We start from the raw sequence: 22,084 nt of genomic DNA on the forward strand, positions 1-22,084 counted from the left end.
AAGTAGTTATATCTGAAATGGGTCTTACAGGTTAAGGTAGAACTATCCAGGTTTAAACCAGGCAGAGAGATGATTAAATTTGCAGTTGAGAGCAGTCCAAATGACTTGCAGAGGGGTCAAGCCAGTGGTGTGTTGGTAAATGTTTAACACTTAACATTACAAGAGGAAAAAAAGCCATAGATCTCAGATTTGTGGTAATTATCAATTTCCGTGGTGTGACTATTACCACCACAGTGAGTTTCATGCCACCAACAAGATGGCAACTGCTTTACAAACTATCTAAAAATTTAACAAAGGGCTTTTGTGAATTTTTACACACTGATTCCAGAACGCTACTGGGCAAGGGTTCAGACGAGGGCTGTTTCATGCTTTTTACCCCAGGATAGTGTTATGAGTGGTACAAAGCATTTTTTTTAAATAAATTTATTTTATTTATTTTTGGCTGTGTTGTGTCTTCGTTGCTGCGCGCAGGCTTTCTCTAGTTGCGATGCACAGGGGGGCTACTCTTCGTTGCGGTGTGCAGGCTTTTCATTGTGGGGGCTTCTCTTGTTGTAGAGCACAGGCTCTAGGTGCGCAGGCTTCAGTAACTTTGGCTCACGGGCTCTAGAGCACAGGCTCAGTAGTTGTGGCACACGGGCTTAGTTACTCCGAGACATGTGGGATCTTCCCAGACCAGGGCTCGAACACGTGTCCCCTGCATTGGCAGGCGGATTCTTAACCACTGTGCCACCAGGGAAGCCCGGTACAAAGCATTTTTTAAGCAAGAAAATGAAGAGAAGATCAGAGAGAAAAGTGCCTTTTAAAAAGTGAAGATACAGCAGGCTCCCATTTGAATATGGGCCTCTTTTCCCTTGAATAAGGATTTTACCAGGTAGGAAGAGCTCCTTGAGTTCCGGTAAGTGATCTGGCATCGCCCCCCAAATACATCTGCTAACACTATTCACATCTCTGCTTGCTCACCAAAAATGAACGGCCAGTGTAAAATAACCACACCATATCCCAAACTTTAACTTTGATATTGAATGTAACTTAAGGCTAGTCTTGCAGGCATTGCATCCCTCATCTGGCCCAAGTTTAAAGTATTATTTGAGCACATTCTGACATTATCATCCATGACAATGGCCTGTGGTCATGGGATTCTGGTGTTAGATGCAATCCTGACTCCTCTCTTCTAAAAATGTAAGTCCAATATTTCACTATTTAGGCTTGTTCTTTAAATGAAAGGACATTCTTGCATGTGTAGGTCCTCAGTTAGGGTGGCCTTTCATTTCTCTGAATTCCTCATGGAATTATTCCAATGGACTTCATGGTACGTTTTCATTTGTAGAGGTGGGATAAGAATTAAGACTATATTGTTTGAATAACTAATAAGTAAGTATCTGAGGTATGCTGGATATAATTCCTTATGCATATTTTTAGCCTCATGTATGGACCAGGAAATCCTTGTGAGGGAAATGCTATTATTTTTCTCCACCTACTCTCCTCCTACTCTGATTCTTCTACTTATTCTTCTTTTTAATGACAAGTAAATTGAGTTTTAGAAATATTTAACTACCTTCCTCAAGGTATATACTTAGCACGTCGCAGGGCTATTAAGTAACTCCAGATTATAACCAACTCTGGGTTTAAATCATTCTATACCAAGATCTCTCCTAATTTCATCCTCAGTTTTAATTCTAGGCATCTCATTCATGGAGGCATAACATGCCAGGATTTCCCCCAAAGTGACTGAGAAAAGAACCAAAATAAAGATTCTCAGGAAATGTTCTTTTTCCTGAGATAAACAGTTTCTCTGCAAAGGACAGCCAGCTGATAACCAAGCTTAGTTCTCAGGTCTTTCATGCCCATCTGGCACAAATGGAGCTTTGGAACATAATCCAAGCAACTCTGCATTTGATTCCCTTTCTAATCTGAGTATCTAAGGTACACTCCCTTTCTGATGCCCTGTAGCCCTCTCGAATCTTATGTTTGAATATTTTTGTTGCTACATCATTTCCTTCTGTCCCCTTTAACTCTGTAATTCTCTATTCATACCACTTTTACTCCTGTCATTGCATCCTCAGTGGCTATATTTTCCAGTAGACAGAAAGGGACATCATCTATCTTGTCATCTGTTGAGGGCCTCACAGTGCCTCCCATTGTGTGACAACTGAACAGTCTGTCGTTGTTGTTGTTGAAGGTTGTGAGATCCATCCTGCAGGAAGAGCTGGAGGCCGCACAGACCAAACCTTCTGTGTTTGACTTGTTCCGCACACCCAGCCTGCGTAAGAGCATCTGTCTCCTGTCCTTTGTGAGGTGGGCTTCTCAGAGTGCATGAGGGACGTTAAAATAGTGGAGACATGAATCTATCCCATATCAAAGGATACAACATGTTGTGGGAACAGATTTGAGATAAAATACAGAGGAAGCCATAATGATAATTGCTGTGTTTAGAGTAGTCAAAGGGTTATGAAAATACTGACCCAGAGCTATTTATACAGCAGAGAGTTTTGTTTATCATATCACCCTACCAATCTCATCACTGGAAACTGAGACTGAGAACTTCAGTCATGGTACAGACTTGGCTTTAACTTTCTTCACTTGTTTGTTTCCATTTTAATGGAGGTAAAATTACAAGCAGTAAAGTGCACAAAAATATACAGCTCAATGAACATTTCCATATGTAAATATGCAACCATCACCCAGATAAAGATATAGAAAAAAACTCTAAAACACTAGAAGGCTCCATCATGCATCCTCCACAAAAAACACTCCAAACCCTCCCCCAAAACTTAACAATAATTAGGGGCTCCAATTTTAGAATTTTAAAATCATCATCTTGTGATGAATTATTCCATAAAATATACCATGTTTTTATACTTTAAAACCAACCACCGGCTGCCTGGTTAATATTTATTAGCATCATTTGTAAGACAAAGGCTCTAAACCTTATGGTAAGTGTCTTTCATTTTTGTTCACCACAGATTTGCAAACTTCATGTCCTATTTTGGCCTGATTCTCCACCTCCAGTACATGGGGAGCAATGTTTTCCTGTTCCAGGTTCTTTTTGGTGCAGTCAACCTCCCAGCCAATTATGTTGCATTTTTGGCACTGAATCACCTGGGCCGTCAAGTAAGCCAGACGCTCTTCATGTTTCTCCTTGGAGTCTCCATTCTGGCCATCACATTTGCACCTCAAGGTGAGAAAAGAGCACAGGTTGAAATAAGAAAATGTCTTACCTCAGAGATTTGAAAACAGAATCTGAAGCCAGAAGGAAGTGAAGACTAGGATTCTAAGGATTTTCCAAAACCAATCTGAGGATTTAGGATAGATTCTGTCATTAAGTGGCTGAGAAATAGTCAAAGGTCAGGAAAAGTCAGTTCAGACATATGGTTGTCTTCACCATATCTGAGATGTATTTGGTAATTGGTGCCATTTATTCCTGACAGTTTCTCTGGGAGAGCAATTGATCACTTTCTCTTTGGCCAATCACACTTGTAACTGTAAATGACAGTATTATGTCACTATGTATAATTGTATCTCATGTGAGGACACAACTGTCACTTTCTCTGTCTGGTCTCTTTCTTATTACTACAGTTTCAGTGAAAATTTACTCCCTGATTCTATATATCCACTCTTGTGTCTGGAATTAGGTCGCCATAACTGTAACCCTGGTCCCAGGGTGTCATCTTGACTCTAAGGTATTTTTAATCCTTTGTCTTCAAGCATAGAAGGTACAGAGAGTAGCAAAAAGGCATTAAGCTGTTAACAGCCTCTCTTAAAATCAATTTTGCTAAATTAAATGACCATATGTAATGAATAGGGGAACCCAGGTGGTCACCATGTTTCAGCTAACTCCCAGTGCAGTGATACACTTTACAGGATCCCATCTTGAATATCAACATCAACGTGAATTTGCTGCCTTACAACAGAGCCCACTCCCATGTTGTAACGCTTTCATGATTTTTTTAATGGAATAGAAAACTGACTTTCTGAAACTTCCTTTCAGAGGTTTCCAAAGTCTAACTATATTTTCCCTAAAACAGATCCTTATTCTTGAATCTTCAAATATTATTCTAGATCAAGCAATTCTCCAGCTTATCCATTAATATGAGCCCCATTCTTTTATTACTCTCTACTGCATTACTAGCCCCATGTCAATATTGTGTAAACACCCAGGTTTTGAACTCCTGGAGGATATTGATGAGTCTTACATCCATCAGTAATTGCTCATATGATAGTCCTATGTTATACATGAAAGGCAGAGGAGACACTGGACAGAGTAAATGAAAGCAAACTCTTGCTGGGCTTTTGTTCCCCTCTCCATCTTTGGCAAATTTCTGAAATCTCTGATATGTAGGAAGAGTTGATGCAATAACTCAGGTTTTTAATTTCTTATTTAAGCTGTAATATACAGATGTTACATTTCTCAGCTATTAGGCTGTGCACATTCTTTGCCCCTGTGTGCTTTCTCTACCAGGTATTTAACACATGCAAATGTCTCCAACTGTCTTTTTCTTTTTTCTTTTTTTAAAATATTTATTTATTTACTTAATTATTTATTTGGCTGCACCGGGTCTTAGTTGCAGCACGTGGGACCTTCATTGCCGTGTGCGGGATCTTCAGTTGTGGCATGTGGGATCTAGTTCCCTGACCAGGGATCGAACCCAGGCCCCCTGCATTGGGATCGTGGGGTCTTAGCCACTGGACCACCAGGGATGTCCCCCAACTGTGTCTTTTTCACTTATAGTTTGGTGGATGGTGATTTCTTCAGCTCAGATTTCCTAAGTCTCACTTGTCTTCTTCTCCAGAAATACAGACCTTGCGTGTGGCTTTGTCAACTTTGGGAATAGCAGTTTCTTCTATGGCTCTCATGTGTACTTTTGTCCATGGAAATGAACTAGTCCCCACCATTATCAGGTACACAATCTCATGGAAGTTCTATCAGGGTCAAAACAGACCTTTCCCAGCTAATCAAGACTTATAGTGGGAAGAAAACTAATCTGATTCATTATCAAAAGCATTGATTATAATAGTATTAATAATAACAAAAATTATAGCCAAAATTTTTGTTAAAATCTCACTTTTGTCAGGCATGAGTTAAGCCCTTTAATGTATCATCTCCCATAATCTGCTGAACCATTAAAGGGTAGGTGTTGTTGGCAAGAGTATTTTTTAAATAATGAAAACATGTCTTAATGCACTTGTGCACTTGAAAAATTTGTGAGCAAATAAGAGCATATTTTAAATGTAAGAGTACGTCATCAGCCTTCATGTGTCTAAATACTGCTGAGGTGTCTCCCATAATCAAAGCAAAATAATAAATTACAAATTACTTGTATGGATTTATACCAGATTATTTTTGTATTGTTGTTTGCACTCCAAGGGTAACAGCCTCAGGATTCATGGGAATTGCTTCTAATATCGGGGCAGCCCTGGCTCCCCTCTTGATGATCCTAACAGTCTATTCTCCCCACCTCCCCTGGATCATCTATGGAGTCTGCTCCATCCTCGCTGGCCTTGCTGTTCCACTCCTTCCTGAAACCAGGAATAAGCCTCTGCCTGACTCCATCCAGGATGTGGAAAAGGAGTGAGTAAACCGCTGGCTCTCCCTTAGCGTTGCTGTGTGATATAGGTTCGTGCTGAGGAGGGCAAGGCACCATGCAGGGTCATTGTGCCCGGGAGAAGGCTTACACCTAGACTACTCCAGGTGGTCAGTGCCTTTGGTTTAGCTACAGCCTCATCCCTCCTCACAGTGACCTCAGACTCCCCCAAGCCTCCCTAGATCGCACAGACCAACACCAGTAGGCACCAGTAGGTTTAGTGATGAAGAAGCCAAAATTAATGCCCTAGTGTGACATACATACCCTTGAAGGTGTTTCACAAACATGCACAGATCCAGACACCAGATTCTCATCCCTCAGATCCTGGCAGCCCTCAGCCCAGTGAGGGCAGTAACCTCTCTGAGATTGCTGGTGTCTGTAGGTCTGTGACCTGCCCTGGTCACTGAAGATCTGAGGGAGATCAGGGAGAGGACAAGAGCCCCTTCCACAGATGACAATATATCTCAGGGGAAGGAGTCCTATTGTGCTGCCTGTAAGATTCAGACCGTCTGGTTTTCACTGGGAATGAAAGTGTTAAGAAAAGAGAGGGAAAAGGTGGTAGTTATTGGTATTTTTAAGTGATCAAGAATTTGAAAGGGTTTAAAAACTTTTATATGCTTCCCTTTCCTCTTCCAAAGACCCCGTTAGCCAATACCATGGTGTCCAAGGGTGAGTGCTGAAACTATCAAAGCTGCGTCTCCAGATCCTGCCCTGGGAGCTTGGCTTTTTTCTTCACAAAATTCACTCAGATTCTCAGGGCAGGTGTCATGGTTTTTATTAAAACTCATGGACCAAGAATCAGCTTGCTCTAAAGAATGCAGGACATAGACGTTTTTCCATGTTTTTAAAATTTTGTTTGTTTGTTGTTTTCATTGTATTTGCTCTAGGAGAAGAGGCTCAAGAAAAGCAAAGCAGGAAGATACCTCCATGAAAGTGACACAGTTTTAAAGGATTCCAGGAACTAACTGCTAATCAAAGAGCAAGATAAACAAGAAAAATTGGGATCATTCCCAGATATTGGCAAAATTTGGAAAACAAATAAATAAAAAGATATAAAGGAAAAATGGACCCCATTTACAATTGCAGTTCTAAATAACTATATATAAAATGCCTATGACTAATCATAATAAGAAGTTTGAGGAAAGTCATAATACTTTTAAAGGAATCATAATAAAATATGTGTATAATTGTAGAACCCTAGCACGTTTCTGGAAAGAAAGCTAGAATAGTATTTAAAACATTGATTCTGCTCTAATTAATGACTAATTGATGTAATAATTACTTTGGGGACAATTTGAAAAAGTTCCAAATATATCTACAAATTAATTATAGACAAGATCCAGAAAAATGAAGTTTATGGAGGGAAGGTGGTGCAAGTATTTGGGGCAGCATATGCTGAAATGAAACGCAGATGCATTTACAAATCAAAAGAAGTCCAGAATGAGATGGTGGTGTGAAGAACACTTAAAATTTGATAATTTGGGCATCATAAATCACTGGTAGAAAAAAATGATTATGTAATAAATATCATTAACTAACTTTAGAAATAAATGACTAATAATTTGATTTCATTCTCTAAACCAAAATAATATATATTCCATATGGTTAAAACGACAAGTGGAACAATTAAGCCATGTTATTCAATAGAAAATGTGGGTACAAAATCTTGGGATTAAGAAAATGTTCTGATAAGTAAAGCAAATGCCAATGATTTAAATACAGGTAGATTTGACTAAATACTCATTTAAAACCTCTATTGGACAAAACTCTAAAAACTTAAGGGAGAAATCTAGAAAAAATATTCACCAAAATGATAAAAGCTGTTAACTTTTAGTGGTGTACCTTTATGAGATTTTACTTTCTTCTTTGTAAGTTTCTGTACTCTAAATTTTAAAAGGATAATGCAACATTTTAAAATATTATAAGATACTATCAAAAATAAACTGCAAAAGACAAATTAACAATTTTCAAAATGATTATATATTAATATGTAGGATTCTAATATATATTCATGAAAAGAATACATAATTCATATTAGATGGTCAAAAGGCAAGAGCATATGATTTTCAAAAGAAAAAAATCCTATGACTAATACATTTATGAAAAACTGTACAAAACCACTGGAATTTAAAGACATATAAACTAAGTAAAATACCAACTTTTATTTTCCGAAGAATGTAAATGGAAACTTGTTAATTGATGGTGGAGTTATAAAATAACATATGCCATACAATTGCATAAAACAGAATGGTGTCATTATAAAGAGCTTTAAAAATCTTTCATTGATTCAGCAACCATTTATTCAGCATGTAATAGTCACCAAGCAGTATGATAGGAACCTTGGATACAAAGAGGAAATGAAAAAAAAGTTATAAAAACAGATGTAGCAGATATTACTCTATGTGTACTGGCGTGGCATCACATTTTTATTTTCTATGGGCAAAGAAAATTTATTTTAAAGTCCTCATTCCCTCCAGGCTGGTAGAAAATTGCAAATCAGTTACTTTGGGAAATTATTTCCACAAGTCTTCCACACCAGAGCTATCTAGATTCCAGGAGTATATACGGTTACAAGGAGGAGCTGCACTGGTTATCAGTTACCTGTTCAAAGAGGTTACTACTGGACCAGTGGACACTCAGGTGCAGCAATTCTGCCATCCACACCACAATGAAATGTTGGAATCTGGGGCTTCTCATCTGACAGCTCAGCTCCTTTTACAGCCACAGTGGAAGGGGTCTTCTGTTTCCATAGAGTGTTGCCAGGCCTCAGGACTGGGTCCCTGCTCCCCCAGAACCTACAAGCACTCCTCCATCCTCAGACTTCCTAGACACTCAACTTCTTTCTCTTATTAGCTCTTCCACACATACCTTCTAGTTACCCCATGGGCTTTAGTTTTTGAAACACAATCAAGTCGGTCTTACAGTCTTCTTTGTTTTAAATTTCAGTTCTTTTTAAAATAAATTTATTTATTTTTTATTTTTATTCATTTATTTTTGGCTGCGTTGGGTCTTCATTGCTGTGCACGGGCTTTCTCTAGTTGCAGCAAGTGAGGGTTCCTCTTCGTTTGGTGCACACGCTTCTTATTGCGGTGTCTTCTCTTGTTGCAGAGCTCAGGCTCTAGGCGCGTGGGCTTCAGTAGTTTTGGCACGTGGGCTCAGTAGTTGTGGCTCAGGGGGTTAGTTGCTCCATGGTATGTGGGATCTTCCCGGGCCAGGGCTTGAACCTGTGTCCCCTGCATTGGCAGGCGGATTCTTAACCACTGCACCACCAGGGAAGCCCCAGTCTTACGTCTTCTTTTGCCTTTTCCCTGCCAAATGACTTCCAAGAGATCAAGAAGCACAGAAATTACCACTTGCAAAAAGTGGGAAAGAGAGAAAGGAAATGCCAAGGAATTATCAATAATGAATGTCATTGGTTTATCCGGTCTTCTTCCTAATGAAATGTTTGATATTCCATCATGGGAAAGACTAGACAGCATCTATTGTACATCACCCCAAAGGCTAGCTGCCAGTCCATACAATCTGATGTTTCATGGCAGAAAAAGTCCCACAGGTCCTCATGGGTCTTTGACGTTACACCAGCAGTTGTGGCCCAGCAGATGCTCTGTGATACAGAGAGTAGAGTGAGGTATATTTTGGTGGAGAAGTATAGTAAGCACAAGTATAGAAAATTGTGGTGAGAGGCTTGGGGAATTTTCCTTTCAGTCTGACACAGAGTTGCAGGGTCATTCTTCAAAAACATCCAATCTGCCATTGTTTTGCAACAGGATTATCAGTGAACATGGTCCATTGTTTTCAATCTGTCACTGTTTTGCAACAGGATTATCAGTGAACATGTTTCATTTACTCTGTATTTTGTAGTATTTCTTAAAAGGACTTTTATAAAAGGAAAAACCGAATTCAGATAACTAATGACATTTAAAATCAAGTGAGGAAATGCTATATGGCAAATCTTGTCTCCTAATTGTAATATTAGAGCTTCTTCCTGGACATAGACACAGGCTACCCACTAATAGAGGCCTTGGCAACCATACCTTTTTGAACCATGAGGCTGTATATAATTTTTGACAATCGTTATATAAAACCTGATTCTATTAATTATTCAGAAATAGTATCATGGAATCTAGTCAACGGTTCCTAAAGAAGGATAGTACATAAAGCAAGTGCAGCTATTAGTAGGACAGCAGGTGATTTATGGAATGACATGGCATGGAAATCTCTGCTGAAAGAGGCTTCCATTGGTACCCTCTCTAAGTTATTACCCTTTATTATTCTCAAAGTTATTATGACATCACTGAGTGGAATATAGTCTTGTAGTGAACCTGAGAAAAGGAAATGTGTGAAAACTAGAGACCTGCAATTGCACTCATGCAATTTAGTAAAGGTGGGGTTTGTTTATTTTTGTTTTTTACCATCCTATCATCCTTCTTTTCAGAAAACTCAAAGATACATTAGTTGATCCCTGTTTCCCAGAATCTATTTTCTCCAGAGTCCATGAGTTGCTGTTGATCACACGACAGAGACTAAGTGGCTTAGTCACCATAAGCCATTGTCTGTATAGCATGTTCTATAGGAGCTGAAAACTCTTATACAAGGATATCTCAACTAAAGAGCTGCTTTTTGTCATTTATCAATGTGTTTCACTTCCCAGATATAGCAGATACTATTCCATTTTAGATAACTTATGGCAATGATAAATAAAGCATACCATCCCTATGGGCAAGATAGATGGGCTACAACAAGAGTATGACTTAATGCACACATTTATTCCTTGGACTGGTCCTTGGTCAAAGTGATGTACATCCTTCAATGTTACACTCTTGAGGGACTGCTCATACACAATAACTCGTCCTTGTGGTGTTAACTTGGCTCATTCTGTGACTTGATACCAGACATTTCTGAAGGGCTCTTCCATCTCTACCTCCTCCCATAGATTGCCTGGGCACTCTGTTGCAACAATACTGGTTCAACATTTAGCTGTAACCAGTCATGCCTTCCTCACAAACTTATAGATTGTAGTTCTAATAAACCTCCTGCATGAAAATTAATGGCTAAGAGGTTTTTTTATCCCAAAACACCAGATGCAAAACAAAGATTAATCTGTTGATTTACCTTCACTGAAGTATCCCAAGAGTGTTGGGGGTCCCCAAGAACACATTTGAGTTTCCTGATTTACTGGAAGGAGTAACAGAATTCTGAAAAGCTGTTATAGTATGCTTATGGTTTATTACAGTGGAAAGAAAAATTTAAATCAGAAAAGGAAAAATGCCTTAGGTGGAATCCAGAAGAAATCAAGCACAAGCTTCCTGTTGTCCTTTCCTGTTTGGAGTTACATACACTGGTTAATTCTACCAGCAACACGTATGTGGTATATGACAAGATGTATGAAGAAATTCCAGCTACAGAAACTCACCCAAGCCTAGGTGTCCAGGGTTTTTATTGGGTGTCTGTCTTGTAAGATGGACAGGCCCAAGTGACTGCCCTTAACTACTCAGTTATGGTCCCCCAAGAGGTCAGACTGATATAAAATGACCCATGGCCCCAGGTTAACAAAAGCACTCATTCACCATAAATCAGATTCATAGCTAAAATATCTGTCATAGCCCAAGTCCCAAATATACAAATAAACCCTTATCAAATCAAATATTCAAAAGGCTTATAGGTTGTCTCCCAGGAGAGAGAAAAAGGCCAGTCCTTTCCTCAGATAGAGCAGGTTTTGAACATCCTAAGCCATTGAGTTAAAATCTTTACTGCACACCAAGAGACCATGAATACTGTTTCTTCATTTTGGGCTAAAATTGTATTAGGTCAGGAAATGTTATGATTTTCATTCTGATTTCATTATGATGATAGAAATAGATTTAGTAGATACAATTGACCGAATTTGACATTGTTTGAATTTTGAGTGAATGACAATAAAGAGTTAAGGGAAAACCAGGCATTTTATTTGGTTGACTGTATGGATGAGGGTAACATTTACAGAGATATCAGGAGAAGCAAGCAATAATAAGTAAAAGAATATCTGAAGTAGACAATATCTAAAATAGATTTTCTAGCTATTCCTAATATCTCTTTTGCTGGTTATATTTCCTCCATGCTCCATTTTCAAACCACAACTCCAAGAGCTCATCCTTACTCTGTCAAGATCACATCAAAAGATCAGGGCCTTAACTAATTCAGAGAGTACAGAAAAAACAAACCATTTTTATTTATCTACATAGACAGTGAAGTGAAGAGTAGCCAAGGATACAAGTTCTTCATAGTCTTTGTCCCACAAACCACAAAGGAGGTCACAAAAAGGGGCCAGAAGACTACAATCCGAGTTTTGGGACACCCCACTGATGAAGAGCTGATGCTAGTCTGCAGCTGAAGTATATATTTTATACTCGGCAGCTCCATTCTGAGGGAGGCAGGGCAGGAAGGCTCATACCTCACTAGAACCCAAATGGCAACGAGAAACTGTCTCTTAACAGGCATTAGCAATGTCATCACTGCTTAACACGTGCCCTCGGTCTGCACAAGGGACTCCATCACGACTCCACAACTTCATGATATCACAACTGCAGTTGCAGAGGAGATAATGCCTCCCTAAATTTCAGGGGTCCACAGCGGAGCACCAAGCTTCATTGGACTTTTTTGATTGATCACACAAAACTATTTAATAATGTGATATTTTTATTAAGCTCTTCTTCCTCCATTATCTCCATGATTACTGTAGTAACCTGCTTCCCTATACAATGCTATCCTCTACTATCACAAAGGAACTACGTGACAATGCTGGGGAAGATAGATGGTTCCTGGTGTACACTTATCTTACTAATCTGCTTCGAATTACAACATTTCCCCATTGGGAACATCCCTTACAATAACCAGAGTACTACACATATATAACATATCTATTCCCACAATACATTCAGCAGTATCAATCACCACTACTTGATGTGTATCGGCCCTAAAGTTCCCACCCACAAAATTATAACAGTCCATTGTCCAATCTGAAAGTTATTTCCATATCCAGTTAAAGTAATTTCCTAATGTAACATGAGTATCTCCTGGCAGCACAGTGAATTATTCCTCAGTATCCAAAAATATGAAGAGATTCCTTTGTTGCCATAAGTTCCCCAATACACCTTCATCAGTGCATAATGTATCTGGTGCTCCTTAGGAACTGATGAATTTTAGACTTTGCCCCAGTTCTGTTTTTCCTTGAACGGATAAAGTTTGACTATAGGGATTACGTCAAAGTCATTGAATCAATACCAGTCCACACAGCATAGGCGGGAGGGAGCCAGATTGTGCACTATAAATGAGAGAGCTCACTGATCTTCAACCTGGATCTTAAAAGTTTGTTGCCATTTGCTGGCCTGTTATCAATAGGTAATATCCATCATGAGAACATTATCAGTCACTCCTGTGGGTACCCCCTAAAGTAATCATCAGATACATAAGAGTCCTACAGTATAGATCTTCAATTGGCCTGTTTAACTGTCCAGTAGCCTAAAGAGCATATACCATAGTTTGTGTTCAGGCTTTAATTCTGTGGTTTTTATTGCCCAGGAGCTGAATCATTTTCCAGAAACACAAGAGAATATGTTATTGTCCAAGGAGCAAGAGAAAACATAATTGTCCCTAGTAGCTTGATGCTGCAAATTGAACAAATTGGTCTGTCTGAATCTGGGTGAATGTCTCATTATCTTATTTTCAATTACAAACCCAGGCCTGAATTACAATACCCATAATGGAAGTTTATAGCCTTCCATATTCTCATCCATAGCAGCTTATCAGATGACATAAACTCATCTATAGCAACACCTTGATCCTTGTGAGGTCTTATCAAATGATTTTATACTCACATCTCTACTTGATGTGTAAAAATGTTTTTTCTGATAATAGCCTGGATTTGGTCCTTCCTGAGAATCCAATGCTAATTTTTTTTTTCAGCTCCTGTTTTTAAATTTTTATTTATTTATATATTTATGGCTGTGTTGGGTCTTCGTCTCTGTGCGAGGGCTCTCCCCAGTTGTGGCAAGCGGGTGCCACTCTTCATCGCGGTGCGCGGGCCTCTCACTATCGCGGCCTCTCTTGTTGCGCAGCACAGGCTCCAGACGCGCAGGCCCAGTAATTGTGGCCCACGGGCCTAGTTGCTCTGCGGCATGTGGGATCTTCCCAGACCAGGGCTCGAACCCATGTCCCGTGCATTGGCAGGCAGATTCTCAACCACTGCACCACCAGGGAAGCCCCAATGCTAATTTTTAGCTCACCTGCCATCTAGAAATAAAACTAAAACCCATCATGTCCTCATTCTTCTTACTTTAGTAGTTCTTAATTTATCTCTCTCCCTTCATTTTTTTCTAAAATCAGCAAGAAAAATCAAGTGACATCTTTGACATTTTGCTTGACAATTTTCTTAGCTATATCACCCAGTTGATTAAGCCCATTTTCCACTTTCCACGTATTATAAGGACAGTGTTGTTAAGCTTTCTGCAACTATATAACATGGATCCTCACTTCTCCAGGTTCCAATAGGATTTTTCTCACTTTTCCTTAGGAACTCACTGGTAACCAATTCAAAGTAAAAATTCTATTAATTCTGGGAGTGACATTAGCAAGATGGCAGAATAAGAAGCCCCAGACCTTCCTTCCCCACAGATTTAACAACAAGAAGATGACAAAAAACTTCTGTGAGAAATCCAGAAGCCAGTTAAAAATTCATGCACCCCAGATGAGCATGAAGCCAACAGCATCAACCAGTAGGGAATTCCTGACACTCTCCACTCTCTCTGGTTAGAGCCCCTCCCCACACGTCACACTGAGGTGCATCGGATTGGAAACCACCAACTCCTATCTTCTTTCTGGGGAGGAAATTAGAAGATTGTATGTCCAAGTGATTTATTGGGGGGGGGCACTTCTGGGGAGACCATCACCTATACAAATAAGAATGGATGCCAGGTTGGGGGGGGGGCATCCTCTGAAAAAAAGACATAAACCCTGCACCAGAATGTGCAATACCACAAACAGACACTAGGTGGAGACCCCGGACAGTGATTTACTACAGTGTCTGCTAGGTCTCAATACTACAAACAATAGGGAGAGGTCCTGAGTAAAAATCAGCCAACTTCTTCAAATTGGAGATTACACACAAAAGCCAGAGAGGGCACATACCAAGAAAAGGCTTGAGAGGTCTCCAGAATCTCTAGCCAGGCTTTGTGAAGAAAGTCCTCCCTGTATGAGACCAGAGTACAAAGTTTGGAAGAGTTAGCGGTTCTTCAGATGCTAAAAACCTCAATAACAAAAATAACAAGACATACAAAGAAACAGGCAATCATGACACATTTAAATGAACCAATTAAACCTCCAGAAACTGAACCTAAAGGAAACAGAAATACATGAATTACCAAAGAATGCAAAATTACCATGATAAAGATGCTCAATGAATTAAAGAGAGCAAAGGCAACTAAACAAAATCAGGGGGGAAATGTATGAACAAAATGAGACTATCAACAGAGATGTAAACTATAAATGAAAACCAAACAGAAATTCTGGAACTGAAGAATACAAGAACTAAATTGAAAAATTTATGGGAAGGACTAAGCAACAGACTTGACCAGGCGGAAGACAGAATCAATGAACATGAGGACAGAACTTTTGAAATTACCAAGGCAGAGGATCAAAAAGAAGAACAAATAAAGAAAAATGAAGAGAGCTAAAAGGACTTATGGGACACATCCAAGCAGAACAGCATGCACATTATGGGAGTCTTGAAAGGAGAAGAAAGGGAGAAAGGAGAAGAGAAACTATTTGAAGAAATAATAGCCAAAAAATTCCCAAGTCTGAGAAATAGACATACAAGTTGAAGAAGCACAAAGAACTCCAACTGGGATAAATCTGAAGAGACCTTTCCTGAGATACATTATTATAATCATACTGTCAAAAGCCACAGATAAAGAGAGAATCTTGAAAGCAACAAGAGAAAAGCAACTTGTTATACACAAGAGAGTGCCTATTAGACTATCAGCATATTTTCTACAGAAATCTTGTGGTCTAGAATGGAGTGGAATGATAAATTCAAAGAAAGAAAAAAAACTGCCAACCAAGAATACTATATCCAGCAAAACTATCCCTAAAAAAAAGAAGGTAAGACTTTCCCAAACAAAAGATGAAGATGTTTATCACCACTAGATCAGACTTACATGAAATGTTAAAAGGAGTCCTACAAGTTGAAGCAAAGAGACAATAAACAGCAACACAAAACCATGTAAAAGTATAAAATCCCTGATAAAGGTAAATATAGAGACAAATATAGAATCTTGTGGTTTGTGTTGTAGATGAGTGTGTCTTTCCAGTTGTTTGTATCTACTTCAGTTTCTTTCATTGATGTCTTATGTTTTCCAAATACAAGTCTTTCATGTTCCTGGTTAAATTTTCTTTTGATGCAATTTTTAAGGGGATTGTTTTCTTAATTTCTCTTTCTAATATTTTTTAATGTATAGAAATGCAACAGATTTCTGTATATTAGTTTTATATCCTGCAACTTTACAAAATTAGTTAGTTGTTACAGTTTATTGGTGGCCTCTTTGGGATTTTTAGATATAGTATTACGTCATCTGAAAACAGTGACAGTTTTACTTCTTCCTTTCCAATTTGGATCCCTTGAATATTTTTCTGTCAATTTCTGTGGCCAGGACTTCCAGTACTATGTTTAATAAAAGTGGCAAGAGTGAGCATCTTTGTCTCTTTCCCAATGTTAGAGAAAATGCTTTCAGTATTTCACTATTGAGTATGATGATGGCTGTATGTTTATCATATATAACCCTTTATTATGTTCCCTTTCTACTCACTTTGTCAACTGCTTTTACCATAAATGGATGTTGAATTTTGTCAAAAGATTTTTCTGCATCTATTGGCCTGATCATATGATTTTTATTCTTCAATTTGTTAATGTGGTATATCACATGGATTGATTTATGACTATTGAATCATCCTTGCATCCTTGGGATAAATCCCACTTCATCATGTTGTATCTTTCTTTTAAAGTATTTTTGAATTCAGTTTCTTAATATTTGTGGAGGATTTTTGCATCTATTTTTACCAGTGGTATTAGTCTGTATTTTTGGTGTGTGTGAGTGTCTTTGTCTGGTTTTGGTAACAGGGTGATGCTGGCTTTTTTGAATAAATTTGGAAGTGTTCCTTTCTCTTCAATTTTTTGGAAATTTTGAAAGGATAAGTATTAAGTCTTCTTTAAATGTTTGATAGAATTCCTCTGTGAAGCTGTCTGATCCTGGACATTTGTTTTGGTGGAGTTTGTTACTGATTCAATTTTATTACTGCTGATTGGTCTGTTCTTGTTTTCTATTTCTTCCTGAATCCAGTCTTCCAGTTTTCTGACTGAATCCAGCCTTGGTAGATTGTACATTTCTAGGAATTTATCCATTTCTTTAGGTTGTCCATTTTATTGACACATAATTGGTCACAGTAATCTCTTATGATTCTTTGTTTCTGTGGTGTCAGTTATAATTTCTCCACTTTCATTTTTTTAAACATCTTTATTAGAGTATAATTGCTTTACAATGGTGTGTTAGTTTCATTTATGATTTTATTTGAGCTCTCTTTTTCTCTTGATGAGTCCAGCTAAAGGTTTGGCCATTTTTTCTCTTTTCAAAAATCAGTTCTTAGGGCTTCCCTGGTGGCACAGTGGTTGAGAATCTGCCTGCTAATGCAGGGGACACGGGTTTGAGCCCTGGTCTGGGAAGATCCCACATGCTGTGGAGCAACTAGGTCCGTGAGCCACAACTACTGAGCCTGCATGCCTGGAGCTTGTGCTCCGCAACAAGAGAGGCCGCGACAGTGAGAGGCCCGCGCACCGTGATGAAGAGTGGCCCCCGCTCGCCGCAACTAGAGAAAGCCCTTGCACAGAAACGAAGACCCAACACAGCCAAAAATGAATAAATAAATAAATTAATTAATTAATTTTTAAAAATCAGTTCTTAGTTTTTTTGATCATTTCCATTGTTTGGGGTTTTTAGTCTCTGTTTCATTTTTTGATGCTCTGATCTTTATTCTTTCTTTCCTTCTACTAACTTTGTGTTTTATTTGTTCTTATTTTTCCAGTTCCTTTAGGCTAGATTATTTCTTTGAGATTTTTCTTGTTTCCTTAGGTAGGCTTGTATTGCTATAAACTTCCCTCTTAGAATTGCCTTTGTTGCAGCCCATAGATTCTTTATCATTATGTTTCTATTTTCATTTGTCTACAGGTACTTTTTTATTTCCTCTTTAATTTCTTCAGTGACCCATTGATCGTTTAGTCGCCATGTGTTTAACCCCCACATGTTTGTGTATTGTACAGTTTTCTCTTTTAGTTGATTTTTATTCACATACTATTGTGCTCTGAAAAGATGCTTGATATGATTTCAAACTTCTTAAATTTACTGAGATTTCTCTTGTGGCCTAGCATGGGGTATGCTGAATAATATTCCATGTGCACTTAAAAAGAATGTGTACTCTGCTTCTTTTGGATGAAATGTTCTCTATATATCAATTCCCTCTGCTCTAAGGTATCATTTAAAGCCAGTGTTTCCTCTTTGATTTTCTGTCTGGATAATCCATTGATTATCCATTGATAATAAGTATGATGTAAGTATGATGTTAAAGTCCCCTAATATTATTGTATTACTGTCAACTTCCTTATGTTTGTTAATATTTGTTTCATGAATTTAGGTGCGCCTATGTTGGATGTATATATGTTTACAATTGTTATTCTTTCTTGTTAGAATGATACCTTTATCAATATGTAATGTCCTTTTTAGTCCTTTATTTCAGTATTTGTTTTTAAGTCTATTTTTCTGATATAAGTAATGCTACTCCAGCTTACTTTTCTTTTCCGTTTGCATGGAATACCTTTTCCATATTCCCCCTTTTGGTCTCTGTGTGTCTTTAGATCTGAAGTGAGTCTGTTGTAGGAAGTATATGTATAGGTCTTGTGGGTTTTTTTTTTTTTTCATAAATTCAGCCACTTTTAGTCCATTTACATTTTTTATCATTTATTTTATTTTATTTATTTATTTTTGGCTGCATTGGGTCTTCATTTCTGCATGTGGGCTTTCTCTAGTTGCAGCAAGTGGGGGCTACTCTTCATTGTGGTGTGCATGGGCTCTAGGTGCTCGGGCTTCAGTAGTTGTGACATGCAGGCTCAGTAGTTGTGGTTCACAGGCTCTAGAGTGCTTTGTGGCACATGGGCTTAGTTGCTCCATGGCATGTGGGATTTTTCCGAACCAGGGCTTGAATCCATGTCCCCTGCATTGGCAGGTGGATTCTTAACCACTGCACCACCAGGGAAGTCCCTCCATTTAGGTTTAAAGTAATTATTGACAGGTATGTATTTATTGCCATTTTGTTAATTGTTTTCTGGTTGTTTTGTAGTTCTTTTTTGTTCCTTTCTCTTCTTCGCTCTCTTCCCTTGTGATTTGATGATTATCTCTAGTGTTATGTTTGGATTCCTTTCTCTTTTTTGCATGTATATCTATTATTTTTCTGTGTATCTAGGTTTTTGTTTTGTGATCACCATAAGATTCATATATATATATATATATATATGTATATATGATTTAAGATGATGGTTACCTACATTTTTACTCCCTCCCACCCCACATTTAATGTTTTTTACATCATATGTTGCATCATTTTTTATTGTGTATCCCTTAACTACTTATTATAGTTATAGATGATTTTACCACTGTTGACAAAAAAAATAATCTAAGAAAGAAATGAAAGTTTTTATCCATACCAAATTAATGATTGTAGCCAAGGAATAAGCTCTCAGAATGTTCCAAGAACTGTTCCACCCATCTGAGGTCAAAGAACAGTTATATAGGTTTTTGAGACAGTGGGCTGTACATTAAATGACATAGTTTGCATAATCCCAATCTGTAAGTACAAAGTGGTGGGTCATGATGACCCCTTACAAGATCAAGAAGAAATGTTATCTTTTAAGGAGTTGTCTTGTTAATGCCAGGAGAATGTTACTCATTATGGTTGAGCAAGTGTTTCTGCCAATGAGGAGCTTTGGTGGATGCAAAATGCAGATACGTGATGCACAGTAGAGGGGAAAGAGGAGGCCAAAGAGCAGAGAAAATTCTTTTGTTTTAAATTTTCTTTGACTTCCCTTAGAATACAAATTTTTATTTCATCATTACTTTTGTCCTTTAACCATCTTACAAGCTTTATGGTTGATCTATGTCTTTTACTCTGTTTGCCTTTACCAGTGAGATTTTTACTTTCATAATTTTCACATTACTATTTGTGGACTTTTGTTTTTGGCTTAGAGAAGTTCCTTTAACATTTCTTGTAAAGTCAGTTTAGTGGCACTGTACTCTTTTAGCTTTTGTTTGTCTGTGAAACTCTTTCTTTCCCCTTCAAATCTGAATGATAACCTTGCCTGGTAGGGTATTCTAGGTTATTGATTTTTTTTTTCCTTTCATCACTTTGACTATATCATGTCACTCCCTTCTGGCCTGAAAAGTTTCCGCTGAATAGTCAGCTTATGGTTTTATGGGAGTTCCCTTGTACAAAACTAGTTGCTTTTACTCTTGCTGCCTTTAGGGTTGTCTCCTTATCGTTTCTTCATTAAGGTATAGTTGAATTACAATATTATATTAGCTTCAGGTGTACAAAATAGAGATTTAATATTGTTACAGATTATATTCCATTTAAAGTTATTACAAAATAATGACTATATTTCCCTATACTGTATAATATATATATTTACTTATTTTATACATAGTAGTTTGTATCTCTTAATCTTCTACTTCTATCTCACCCCTTCCACCTTCCTTCTCCAAACTGGTAACCACTAGTTTCTACTCTGTATCTGTGAGTATGTTTCTGTTTTGTCACATATATTCATTTGTTTTATTTTTAAAATTTGACATATAAGTAATAACAGTATTTGCCTTTGACTTATTTCACTAAGTATAATACACTCTAGGTCCATCCATGTTGTTGCAAATGGCAAAATTTCATTCTTTTTTATGACTAATACTCCATTGTGTATGTGTGTGTGTGTGTGTGTATGTGTGTATAAAGATATATCCATTTATCTGTTGAAGGGCACTAAGGTTGCTTCCATATCTTGGCTATTTTAAATAATGTTGCTATGAACATTGGAGTGCATGTATATTTTCAAGTTACTGTTTTCATTTTCTTCACATATATAGCCAGCAGTGGAATTGCTGGGGCATATGGTAGTTCTACTTTTAGTTTTTAGAAGAACCTCCATACTGTTTTCCATAGTGGCTGCACCAATTTACAATCCCACCCGCAATGTACTAGTGTTCCCTTTTCTCTACATCCTTGCCAACATTTGTTATTTGTAGACTTTGATAATAACCATTTTGGCAGGTGTGAGGGATATCTCATTGTGGTTTTGATTTGCATTTTTCTGATGATTAGCGATGCTGAGCATTTTTTCATGTGCCTGTTGGACATCTGTACTTTTTTTGGAAAAACGTCTATTTGGATCTTCTGCCCATTTTTAATTGGTTTCTTTGTGGGGGGGGTTATACTGTGTTGTGTTCACTATTAATTTTGGATATTAATTGCTTATTAGTCATATCATTTGCAAGTATTTTCTCCCACTCAGTAGGTTGCCTTTTTATTTTGTCGATAAGTATCTTTGCTGTGCAAAAGTTTTTGAGTTTAATTAGGTCCCATTTGTATATTTTTCCTTTTATTTCTTTTGCCTTAGGAGGCAGATCCAAAAAACCATTGTTATGATTTATGTCAGAGAGTGTTCTGACTATCTTCTCTTCTAGGAGTTTGATGGTGTCAGGTCTTCCATTTACGTCTTTAAACCATTTTGAGTGTATTTTTGTATATGGTGTGAGGAAATGTTCTAATCTCACTGTTTTACATGTAGCTGGCAAGTGTTACCAGCACCATTAATTGAATGGTTAATATTTACATCTTTTCTCCATTGGATATTCTTGCGTCCTTTGTGGTACATTAATTGACCCTGTGTGTGTGGGTTCATTTTGGGGCTTTCTATTCTGTTCCGTTGATCAATATGTCTGTTCTTTTTTTTTTAATTTATTCTTTTTGGCTGTGTTGGGTCTTCGTTTCTGTGCAAGGGCTTTCTCTAGTTGCGGCGAGTGGGGGCCACTCTTCATCGCGGTGTGCGGGCCTCTCACTGTCGCGGCCTCTCTTGTTGCAGAGCACAGGCTCCAGATGCACGGGCTCAGTAGTTGTGGCTCATGGGTCTAGTTGATCCGCGGCATGTGGGATCTTCCCAGACCAGGGCTCAAACCCATGTCCCCTGCATTGGCAGGCAGATTCTCAACCACTGCACCACTAGGGAAGCCCTATTTTTAGTTTTTTAAGGAAACTCCATACTGTTCTCCATAGTGGTTGTATCAATTTACATTCCCACCAACAGTGCAAGAGGGTTCCCTTTTTTTGACACCCTCTCTAGCATTTATTGTTTGTAGATTTTTTGATGATGCCCATTCTAA

General features: G+C 38.0%; 1 protein-coding gene across 1 annotated transcript in view; it reads left to right on the top strand.

The window, feature by feature from the left end:
* The window catches only part of LOC309668495 (organic anion transporter 7), a 51,388-nt gene extending 34,255 nt beyond the window's left edge, over positions 1-17,133 (top strand). Inside the window, exons 6-10 of the mRNA XM_082478373.1 lie at positions 2,180-2,295; positions 2,964-3,178; positions 4,791-4,899; positions 5,366-5,569; positions 6,470-17,133. Coding sequence (XP_082334499.1) covers positions 2,180-2,295; positions 2,964-3,178; positions 4,791-4,899; positions 5,366-5,569; positions 6,470-6,530 — 705 coding nt within the window. The 3' untranslated portion in view covers positions 6,531-17,133. The remainder of the gene's footprint in view (positions 1-2,179; positions 2,296-2,963; positions 3,179-4,790; positions 4,900-5,365; positions 5,570-6,469) is intronic.
* The last annotated feature ends 4,951 nt before the right edge of the window (positions 17,134-22,084 follow it).

Source organism: Balaenoptera physalus, assembly GCF_965194825.1.
Source record: "Balaenoptera physalus genome assembly, chromosome: 10".
NCBI classification, from domain to species: Eukaryota; Metazoa; Chordata; class Mammalia; order Artiodactyla; family Balaenopteridae; genus Balaenoptera; species Balaenoptera physalus.